Below are 12,416 nucleotides of genomic sequence, written 5' to 3' on the forward strand. Positions count from 1 at the left end.
CTGAAGATCATTCACCAAGCAATATATGCATTTACCCTGGCCCCCTCCGCCTCACAACCAGATAGGAAAACGTCATGCCCTAGATGTAATATCTCAAAGACAGACATGTATCATGGCCTTTGGGCGTGTGCACATATTCAGCCATTCTGGGGGGAGATAACATCCTTATTGCAGCAGGTGGGCAGGTTCCATGGGAATTTAGGGCCAATGGAGGTCTTATTCCATATACAACATGATGGAGAATTAGAAGAGACAGAAACGACACATTTAGCTCCCATGGCCCATGCCACACTGATAGTGGCAAAGAGGTGCATACTCCAAAACTGGCTGGTAGCTGAAGTACCGACTCAGAACATGGTGGTCCAGGGGTTGAGGAAACTGTTTTATCTAGACCGCATTGGTATATTACAGAATAAAGACACGCAGAGCAAAAAATTCTTTGAGAAATGGAAGCTTTTCCTCACAAAATATTTCACCAGTGAAGAACGAAGGGACATCATAGATCCGTTTACGGGAACGTCATGGTACTTGATTGAAGATCTTAAGGGCACTTTAGGGGCACTGAAAATATCACGGGAGTAAAGCATATATATCCACTGGGATTTCTTTATTCTTGCGGACTAGCTGCCTGAGTTGGTGAACTGTTTCACGAAGCTCCAATTGTTATGTATGCTCCAATTTCTTATTTGTTCTGTGTATTGTTTAGTTATGTAAGTTAGGCAGATATGCAAAGTTATGTAACAATGTTTACAGGAATACCCGACAGGTGGGGTTAAAGGAAGGGAAGGATAGAGGAGATAGAGGAGATGAAGGAGGGCTGATAGCCCATGGGGAATAACTTCCAAGATCAAACCTAGTTTGCTGGGAAGCATTCACTATCACATGTTCATTTATACATTTTTTGTAATGTTTATTATTATGGCAATGCATTACTGTATGATTTGTGTTTTTTTTTTGTGTGGTGAAAAAATTCAATAAAAATATGTTTAAAAAAAAAAAATATATATATATATATATATATATATATATAGAGAGAGATAGATATTGTGTGTGTCTATATGTTTTTATACCCATTACACTACTGTAGTAGTATTTAAAAAAGAAAAAAAAATTTTTTTGTTTGAATTCTCTGAGAATACACTAAGACTTGATTGTATTCTGAATTCCTATGTTACAGCAGCAAGTCCTAACCCGCTGCCTTCTAAAAAATATACTACTACATTTGGTAGCCCTGTCCATAGTCAAAGACAAATCAACTTATAAATTCCACTACACTAATACAATAGAAACATTTACATAAGATTTATATGTTTATATACAATGTGATTATGTCATAAACACCTATATGTGGGACATATATATTTACGCATCCTGAATTCTATCCATGTGATCTTAACATCCTCCTGCATTTACTGCACCATGGACTTTGGCTGAATTATCTTGGCCTCAATGAAAAAATTAGTAAAAAGGATTTAAATAAATGTCGGTTAATTCTCTACGAAGGGAACTATCAATAATTTCTTGCTGGTTCTGGATCTTTTTTTTTATTTCCTAAGACTTTTAATGACTAGTTTTAAATTGCAGATTGAAATTTATAGAATGTAGTAACATGGAATAGGAGGGAATAGCAGATTTATTTGTGAGAGTAAGTGATTTCCTGCTTTATTATCCGATCACGCTTCCGATAGTTTCGCTGTCCGCATACACTTATGCCGATGTCTGTCTCTCTATAGGCGGTTATAATGTGGCTCGGTTTTTAGCATTGTTGCTTTGCAGCACTGGGGTCTTAGATACTACTCCGGCCAGGGGGCTACCTTTACACAGTTTATAAGTTCCCTCTGTGCTTGCATGACTTTTCTCGGATGTTCTGACTTCCTCCCATACTCCAAGACTAATTGATAGATTCATATACTTTAGGACGTTCATTAACCCATGTCTGTGAAAGCTTCACTGCCGACAGGGATGCTGAGGCTCGGCCTAGACTTTTTCATAGTGAGCGATAAATCACGGTCCATAGGAATGCATTAGGCTAGGGCTATTTATCTCACTACCGAAAATCGCTGTGATACATGGCTGTACATAGGAATGCATCGAGTAGCTTGAAAATATCTTCAAAATTGCTCCAGACAAGTGTGCAGCTCTGAAATCCCAGCATGTAGCGATTAAAAAAAAACCAATTGTTTTCAAGCTAATCAATGCATTCCTATAGACCGTGATATCTATGCGATTATTTTTTTTTTTTTTGTAGTGCGATAATTTGTGCTGGCCTAATGCATTCCTATGCCAACGATTTATCGCTCACTACAAAAAAAACTGCTATAAATGATTACAATTTGTACAACACTATGGAATGTGTTAGGGCTATTTAATTAAATAAATTGCAGCCTATATTCTGCTTTTGGATTTGAAAGTTAACCCGTTAGTGACCGCCAATACGCCTTTTAACGGCGGCCACTAACGGGCTTTATTCTGATGCATATACCTTTTTACGGCACTGCATCAGGATAAAGTAAACAGAGCAGGGAGTGTCAAATCTCCCTACCTCGGCTGCTAGAGACAGCTGAGGGCTGGGAGCGTCCCTGCGATATTAGTATCGATCTCACCCGTTTAACCCTTCAGATGCGGTGCGCAATAGCGTGCACCGCATCTGAGTGGTTTTGGAGAGAGGGAGGAAGCTCCCTCTCTCCCCCACCGACACCCGGCGATACGATCGCCGAGTGTCTGTGTCTCTAATGGCAGCCGGGGGCCTAATAAAGGCCCCCAGGTCTGCCTGGAGCGACTGCCTGCTAGATCATGCCGGAGGCATGACCTAGCAGATGCCTGTCCGTTTTAAACGGCCAGGCAGTAATACACTGCAATACAAAAGTATTGCAGTGTATTACAATAGCGATCGGAGAATCGCATATTATAGTCTCCTAATGGGACTAGTAAAAAAGTAAAAAAAAAAAGTTTAATAAAGTTAATGAAAAAAAAATGTGAAAAAAAATGAAAAACCCAGCTTTTCCCCTTACAAAATGCTTTACTATTAAAAAACCAAAATAAAGTAAAAAAGTTACACATATTTGGTGTCGCCGCGTCCGTAACGACCCCGACTATAAATATATAACATTATTTAACCCGCACGGTGAACGCCATAAAAAATGTAATAAAAAACTATGGAAAAATTGCTGTTTTCTGTGAATCCTGACTTTAAAAAAATGTTATAAAAAGTGATCAAAAAGTCACATCTACTCCAAAATGGTACCAATAAAAACTACAAGTCTTCCCGCAAAAAAAAAAGCCCTCATACAACCACATCGGCGAAAAAATAAAAAAATAAAAACGTTACGGCTCTTCAAATATGGAGACACAAAAACAAATAATTTTGAAAAAAAGCGTTTTTACTGTGTAAAAGTAGTAAAACATACAAAAACTATACAAATTTGGTATCGTTGCAATCGTAACAACCCGCATAAAGTTATGGTGTTATTTATATCACACGGTAAACGCCGTTGATTTAAGATGCGAAAAAGAGTGGCGAAATTTCAGGTTTTTTTCTATTCCCCCCCCAAAAAAAAGTTAATAAAAGTTAACCAATAAATAATATGTCCCCCAAAATGGTGCTATTAAAAAGTACAACTTGTCCCGCAAAAAACAAGACCTTATACCACTATGTCGACGCAAAAATAAAAGAGTTATAGCTCTTGGAATGCGACGATGGAAAAACGTAAAAAATGGCTTGGTCATTAAGGTCTAAAATAGGCTGGTCATTAAGGGGTTAACATGGTTTACTAATGTTGACAATGCACAATAGATAAATAACAGTCAGCCAGCAGCAATCTATCCGGACGTCCCTCATAAACTTGCAGACTACACTCGACTGAGCGAGCGTGTATAATCAATGAGGAGGGGAGAATAAGCCGTTGCCAGCTACAATACATCATCAGCGGATCCAACAAAATCTGCGGGTTTGGCCAACTTTAATGTAAAATGTAATGCCACCTTTAGATGGGTCTCAATGATTGGAATATCACTCATGCACATTCGTTGTGACCACATATCTCACTGTTTGACTAACCGGATGTACCAGCCAATGATGTGATATACTCTTCCCCTAAAGCAGCAAACCTAGTTAAGAGCAGGAGGACGGTCATATGACGTCATTTTCTCTGATGGTCCAATGTCCATATTGGTAACTTTTGTAACAATTTGCCAACTGCCTCGTGTTAGTGGAGAAATAAATTCCTTTCGGATAAGGCAAATGTGGAAAATATTGTTGATGTAAACAGTCTTAGGCCCTGTTCACACCACATTTATGGTGCGCGTTTAGTCCATATGTCGGGAAATTCTCCTGACTTTTACACCAACCGGCCCTTAAACATTAATAGCCATATGTATGCCAAAACGGTGTCCTTTTGGCATACGTTTGGCCAGTATACCGTAATATGTAGCGATGTTTAAAGGGACCCGGTCCCCAGCATTTCACCTATTAAACCAGCAATACCTGCTGCTAGTGGGTGAAAAATCATTTCTATATAAGCTATAATTGTCTTCTTAGTCGGCTCTGTAGCTTTAGTATTCAGTTTTTTAGTGTTCCCACACCGTATGCTAATGAGCAGAAAAGAGTCAGATCTTCATTCCTCAAGTCTTTCCGAGTTTACCCCGCCTCCTTACTTTTGATTGACAGCTCCTCGCCTTCCCCAGCACACAAAATCCTGCGCTTGTGCACTGATTGTCCTCTTCTGGTGTGTGCGCACAAAGGGACGCCGGATTATTACGATAAAAAGCGCAAAATGTTTGCAGACCATTATTTACAGTCGGAAGAGGAGTTTAGGAGAGGGGATAACGGAGATGAACTTTTGATAGCAGCGGCCAGTGATGGATAAGGAAAGTTCAATAGGTGAAATGCTGGTGACAAGTTCCCTTTAAATCAGTAAAAAGACCTATACATCTTATTTTAGTATCTGTTGCTGGTAATGGGAGGTAAACAGCTGGGTATATGCTATGTGCTGCCCTCTTGTGGTTCTGTTTATATATACATCGGCTAACCAAAGGCAGTTTGATATTCTGCTATACGTAGTTTTATTATTATTTATCTTTTACAATAATAATCTGTAGTCATGCTCTTTACAATTTTTAGCTGTGTACTAGTGAGTGATTATTGCAATACCCATACAATATGTTTAGATTGTTACTGCATTCTCTTATTTGTGTGCAGTGTTCTAACTGCAGTTTTGCATTTTCCTCTTCCTTAGGGCAGATGGGGGTTCGAATTGTATTGGACCAACCAAAAACTATCGCTCATGTAATGTGCAGGTAAGGATCCGTTTACATAAATTGCTTAATCTTGAAAACCCATAAAGGGGATAGAATAAATTCTATCCATTAAGACATTTTAATTAAGAGACTTTGCCTCTAAAGTCCATCCCATTTCACACTGTTATTCATAGGAATGCCCCGAAGGGTCCCGAGATTTTCGGGCTGAACAGTGTTCAGAGTATGATGGGATGGAATTCCAGGGAAAGCGGTACAAGTGGCTGCCTTATTATGGAGGTAAGGAAATAGTTCATTAGAGTTACCCCTTTTTTTTCTCCTATTACTGATGAGTGATACATTTTAATGCAGTTTTTACCAGAATAGGAAATAATATTCCAAAGAGAGAAAATCAAGGTCACAGAACAGTATAGAGAACACTGCGTTCAAATGCCACATACCCAGAGAACAATTATTTCAGTATAAATTAAAGCATATTACGTGTATTTTATATCAGACAGAATAGAATCATTTAACTATCTATGCAGCAGATTTGGAGTTCTGTACAAGAAAAATCGGGGCTCTGATGCTAAAAAGATATCTTAAGAAAGTGTTCCGCACAGAATTTTGGACTTATTTAGATGAAAAAATAAATAAATACTGTGATGGTGTATATACTGTGTTTTGAGGGGGGGGGGGTTAGGGTAGGGTGCAGACTGTTGTGTGGATGTGTTGTGACTCAGTGTTTATCTGGAACTGTATGAATAGAATTGGTTGGGGACAAGTAATGGTTTTGGAGGTTGTAGAGCGGTCAATGGTTGACTTCTCTCATATCTCCCCTTTCATCTGGAATGAGTGTGAGGAGAGCGAATGAATAGATAATGGCGAGCCTGTGGTGGACCTGACAGAGGGATGAGGGAAGCATTTCAGGGAAATCTGGATCTGTCAAATTACAGTGTAGGGTCAGTTTGTTCATTAGTAAGCCACAGAGACGAAAGTTCAGACCAAGGTAGATTTAGCTTCAGGAACGGTGGCTGAGGGTCCTTACACAGGCCAATTATTGGGCAAACAAGTGTTCATGTGAAAACAGGGCAATGATCATCGGATGATTGTATCGCTTATGCTGCAAGTAATATCGTTGTCGGCAGCGCATCTCCCTGTGTAAACAGGAAGATCTGCTGCCGACATAATGGAAATGCATGGGGACAAGCGATTGTAGTAACGATTGCTCATCCCTAAACTGCTTCTGAAAGGAGCAAACGAGCGTCGATCAATGAGTTGTCTCATTGATCGGCGCTCATTCACATGGCCCATGTCTGGCCATGTGAGAGGACCCTAAGGCCTTCAAATACACTAGACCTTTGAGATGGTTAGTAATAAACAGTGATGTTCCTCAAGATTCCACAAATTTAATCAGACTAGTTGCTAGAGATATTGTTCTTACCATTGTTACTATGAAACATGTTTCAAGCAGTAGATGGCTGATGTTTCTCTAAAAATACTTTTGTATTATAGTATTTTCAAATTCCAGCCTTGGAAGCTGGTCTGAACTTTGTGCTCTGAAATGGTTATACTTGCAAGTTTCTGTCCACAATATAGTTTGGAGCAGAACGGCAAGAAAATTACTGTGTTGACTAAGAAAATAAGAACTTTCATGAGCACTCGTAATGTTGTGCAGAGATGCATTTTACATAATTTTTGTTTACTATTAATAGTTAAGGTTTAAATAATTCTTAAATGTATTATTAATATATTGGGTGATAATTCAATGAGGACATAAAACTTGTCCTACGTATTTTGTTTTTCAAAGCATCCCAGAAGTGTGAGTTAAATTGCATACCCAAAGGAGAGAATTTTTACTATAGGCATAAGATGGCTGTGCTTGATGGAACTCCATGTGAACCAGGCAGAAGAGACATCTGTGTAGAGGGTGTGTGCAAGGTAGGACACTATTTTACAGTATTTATTTTTTCTTGATGTTGTTAAGTCAAATATATTGTTTTATTTAGCTTGAATAATAGCAGTGTTCTAGATACAGTATAAACCAGGGGTCTCAAACTCGGCCGGGTAAATGGGCCGCACATAGAAAAAATGTGAAGTTGACGGGCCGCATTACATTCAAATTTGATACAATACAAAATTGTTAATCAATTAGTTATTTGAACTACTATAAATATACTACAGTACTATAACAATACTACTACAGTACTATAACAATACTACATTACTATAATATACAATTTAAAAAGCGCCTTAAACTTACAGGAAATTTACGAGTTTACTCCACGTGTATTTTAACAATCCAGTTTTCCAGTTTGTGTCGCTAAATTCAGTCTGGCAGCTCAGTTGGCAGACACAAGAATATCAAGATTGGGCATACCCTTCTTAGTGGCACACAATGCACATGTAGACCGTACCATATGCTGTGCCCTCTGTAGATAGTGACACACACACACACGCTCTCTCTAGGAGTGGAATCCCCAGCCAGAGCATTGCCGACGCTCTGGCCGGGGATTCCTCTGCTGGAGGACCCCCTGTGCGTGTCAGGGGATCCTCCTGCACCGGAATGTGATGTCAAGGGCAACATCAGAGCAGGAGTCCTGGGCTGAGTGGTACTAGCACTCTGCCTAGGACTCAAGCTCTGCTCCTGACATCACTGTCCATATATTGACAGTGATGTCAGGGGCTTCCCCAGTTGGAGTCCTGGAGCAGAGCCGCTTCTAGCACTCTGACTGGGACTCCAGCTCTGCTCCTGACATCACTGTCCATATATGGACAGTCATGTCAGTAGTCTTCCCCAGAGCAGAAGTCTCTGAGCAGAGCGCTAGTATACTCTCTGCTCTGCGACTCCTTCTCTGGGGAAGCCTCTGATATCACTGTCCATATAGGGACAGTGATTACAGGGGTTCCTCCAGCAGAGGAATTCCCGACCAAAGCGTAAGCAATGCTCTGGCTGCGAATTCCATTCCTAGAGCGAGCCTCAATAGAGCTATCTACTACAGGGGGCTGTGTGACGGCATGAAAGAGCGCCGGTGCTCTCCTCCTTGAGACTTCTCTCTCCTCTCCCGAAGGAGCTACAGTGCCCGTGGGCCAAAGATGACCGTCTCAGGAGCTGAATGCAGCCCGCTGGTTTGAGACCCCTGGTATAAACCCTTACCACTATAGACATGTCAAGTCAGTTATGCAAAGGGATGGATTTATACCTTTTATACTTTTGATCATGAATTTAGTAGTGGGTAAATAACCAATAGTTTATTTCACAATTTTCTTTTATGGGGATATTATTTATGTGATTTCCAAAGACTGTGGCTAAATTCAATATCCAATCTCTTCATTTTCTATAACAACATTATAATTTTATATGTACCAATGAAATAGACAGTTGGTTGCGATAACGTATTGGATTCATCCAAAAGAGAGGACCGTTGTTTGGTATGTGGAGGAGATGGAGGCTCCTGCTATGAAGTTAAAGGATCTTATGACTCGCCTACATTATCAAAAGGTATGTTGTGCTGTAACCTTTTTACTAGTAATAGGGTTGGTTATATATTCTATCATTATCCCCCTTGAAGCATTATGTCAATAGTTGGCTTTAGCAGTAAAGAGATATTAAGTCTGTCTGTTTAGTGTACAGTTGAATGAAGCGTTTTACAAAGGGTTACTATAGAGCTTACCCTTATGATCCCCATTCAATCTTAAATTGTGATCAATAGAACATAGGATAAATTACAATGGTTTATATATTCATATTAGGGGAAAGTAATATCTTCCTCACCATTCAACAGCCTCTAGTTCTCCTTTTCCCACCTGCAGGCTCTCCGTAACCGCTCTGGCACAATACCAAGATCTGGCTGTGAAAAACGGTTCGTGTGTCGGCCGGATTTCCTGGCCCGACCACGATACAGGTGAACTGGGCTCATGCCATCATAGACATTTATGATGCTAGGAGTCCCTGCCTCCCCACAGAACTGCTGTTCTGTACTGAACAAAATGATACAGTACGGAACAGCAGTTCCGTGTGGAGGCAGAGACTCCTAGCCAGAGGTAGACACAGACTGCAGAGGGGCCCCTGTGCAAAGAATGTGCCTGGGCCCCCCATAACCTAACCAGGCCCACATGCATATAAAACTATACAAATCTATATTGCACATTTTATTACTAGTTTAGAACACAAGTAACAAATGTTACTAAATAATACCACCACACCATAACCACATAGTGACTGAATAATACCCCCATACGGTTACTGAATAAAACTGCCACACCATAACGTGATTGAATAATACCCCCATACTGTTACTAAATAAAACCACTATACAAAGACCTATATTACCACCATGTAGTGACCATATAGTGGTAGATGCCAGTTATACACCGGAGAATATATAAATTATTACAGCACATTTATATCTAGTGACTCACATGTGATGTCTTCTCTGATTAGAGTCGTTCACTTTTTTTCTCCATCTGGCCCAGACTACTGTGACTACTGGCCCAGACTACTGTATTCCAGCCACGACTCGTCTCTGCAGAATTTGACCAAAACCTCATACTCTAAACAAACTCGTAATCCACAGTGCCCCAGATGGTACTAATAATCCCTCAGTGCTCGACACAATAAAAGTGCCCCATCAATAACCGTGCCCCCCACAATCATAATAGCCCCTTTGTGCCCCCTTGTATATAGCGCCACAGCATCCCCTGTAGATAGCGCCGCTCAGCCCTCCCCTTGTATATTGTGCCATATTGTTCTCCCCTTGTATATAGTGCCACACAGCCCCCTTCTTGTATATAGTGCCACACAGCCCCCCCCTGTATATAGTGACACACAACCCCCCCTGTATATGGTGCCACATAGACCCCCCTTGTATAAAGTGCCACAGCTCCCCCCTTTGTATATAGTGCCACAGCTCCCCCTCCCCTTGTATATAGTGTCACACAGCCTCCCCTTGTATATAGTGACACGCTGCTCACCCCTCCCCTTGTACATAGTGTCATGCAGCTCCCCCCTCCCCTTGTATATAGTGTAACACCGGGCGCCACACATACTCACCTCTCGTTCTTGCAGTCCTCTGTGTTCCCAGTCCCCACTATAAAGAATGTCTTGACACTGAACAGAGTAGTGCAGGAACAGGTGAGTATATATGTACGTCAGGTTTGGGGTCTTATAAGGGGATAGTCTAGTCTGGGGTCTGTACCTAGTGGATAGTCTGGTGTGAGGTTTGTATTTAGGGGATACTCTGGTCTGGGGTCTTTATTTTGGTGGAGTCTGATCTGGAGTTTTTATTTAGGGGCAGTTGACCGTAGCAATCAGATTTCCCCTATCACCGCCCGGGAAAAGTCTTGCTGTGATCTCATCTCTACTCTGTGCGGATGAGTTTGAAAATACTATAACAGATCCCTCCCCACCTTGTATATAGTGTCACACAGCTCCCTCCCCCTCTTGTACATAGTGCCACACAGCGATATTCCCCCCCCCCATTTTAGGTAGTGCTACACAGCTTCTCCCCTCCCCTTGTACCTTGTATATAGTGTCACACAGCTTCCTCCCTCCCTGTATATTGTCACACAGCCCCCCTCCCCAAAAAAAAAAAAAAACTTCTACTTACTCTGCCCCATTCGGTGGCGGACGGAGCACTGCATAGTGGAGGACGCAGTGGAGGACGCAGATACAATTTAATGTGGCTGTAGCAAGCGCCAGCACCCCCTCCACCGGGCATGAGGGGGCCCGTGCTGCGTGGCCCATAAATGTTATGTGCCAGGCGGCGCGAGCCTCCTCATGCCCAGAGAGGATTGGGGGCCCGGTGCCGATCTCTCCGCACAGCGTTTAGGGCAACTGAGTGGGCCACCACCCCCTCCGGGCCCTTGTGCAGCCACCGGCTATATGTCAGCCCCTGCTTCTAGCATCATAAATGTCTATGATGTCAGGAGTCTCATTCACCCGTACCGTGGTCGGGCCATGAAATCCCTCCAACACACGGATCGTTTTTCACGGCCCGATCTCGGTCGTGTGCCCAAGCTGTAAATGTTTAAAAACCTATTCTGTCCTCAAAAAATACATCTAGTATAAGACATAGCAGGAGAGGAGGGCATGCAGCTGCAGTGTCTTTCCCTTTCTGTGTCTGTGAGACATGGTGTGAGAGGGGAGCAGCATGGGCAGAAATGTGATTGCCTTAGAGTACTTCATACAGAATATTGTTATTTATTAGCCATGTAATAAAATTTCCCTGTGTGTTATACAGTGCAGCTAGAGGATACAGCAGCTTGTAAGAGTTAATCTGCTAGAGGTGGATTCGGTTGCATGTAAAGGGTTAATCTGCTAGAGGAGAAGGAGATGACAGCTGCTTGTAAAGGGTCAGTCTGAGTCTCTCACTACATACACACAGAACCGGCAGCCGTTACACACACTGAGGAGAAAGCTGTGACAGGATTTACCTCTGCTGTTGCTTCTTCTAACCTCCTCCTCATGCTGCTTCATAATACAGAGGAATCCATCATCCATTGCCTCAAATATAACCATATCCAGCATGAAGTAAGATAGCAGCAGAGCTCTTCACTGTGAGTGTGCAGCATGTATACAGTCCTTCCCCCCCATACAGTGGACTCTCCCAGCTTAGAAACTGAAAGACTCACTGAGCAGTCATAATCTCCTGAGAGTTGACCTGCACAACGCTGCTTTTGAAGAGCTGCTTAAGCTGATGTCCTCCAGCTTTTAAAGGGCCAGAGCTTTTGTCACTAAGAGGAAATTAGAATTTTCCAAAATTATATATAATAATAATAATTAATAATAATAAAAAATAATAATATATATTTGAGAGGTTTTATATTCTGGTCTCCTATTACTTTGTGGTTTCTCAAGAAGAGAAGTCCTCTTTTCTTTTTTAACATACTTTTTATTGAAGCATCAGAGTATACAGGTAATTTCACATAATGTGAATACAATGTCTTGTTGTACAGTCCAAACATTTTTCAAAATACAATGAAAAACAATTCTTTACATTTAACTCTGATCCTTCATCAATTTTCCTTTTTTTCTCCAAAATTAATACAACAAAGAAAAAAAAACTAACTGACTAACTATACCAAATGTGTACAGAAACTCCCCCCTCCCGCCCTGTGCATCCGCCCTCCTCTCCTGTCGTTAAAGATCCCAAGTCATGAATCCTTAATCTACAAAGAGTTCC

General features: G+C 41.3%; 1 protein-coding gene across 2 annotated transcripts in view; it reads left to right on the forward strand.

Moving 5' to 3' along the window:
• The window catches only part of PAPLN (papilin, proteoglycan like sulfated glycoprotein), a 93,572-nt gene that overhangs the window by 44,278 nt on the left and 36,878 nt on the right, over positions 1-12,416 (forward strand). For both annotated transcript variants that reach the window (XM_075843355.1, XM_075843356.1), the window contains exons 5-8: positions 5,235-5,295; positions 5,430-5,532; positions 7,043-7,173; positions 8,611-8,734. In XM_075843355.1, coding sequence (XP_075699470.1) covers positions 5,235-5,295; positions 5,430-5,532; positions 7,043-7,173; positions 8,611-8,734 — 419 coding nt within the window. The remainder of the gene's footprint in view (positions 1-5,234; positions 5,296-5,429; positions 5,533-7,042; positions 7,174-8,610; positions 8,735-12,416) is intronic.

The sequence above is a fragment of the Rhinoderma darwinii genome, chromosome 12 (assembly GCF_050947455.1).
Source record: "Rhinoderma darwinii isolate aRhiDar2 chromosome 12, aRhiDar2.hap1, whole genome shotgun sequence".
In the NCBI taxonomy this organism is placed as follows: Eukaryota; Metazoa; Chordata; class Amphibia; order Anura; family Rhinodermatidae; genus Rhinoderma; species Rhinoderma darwinii.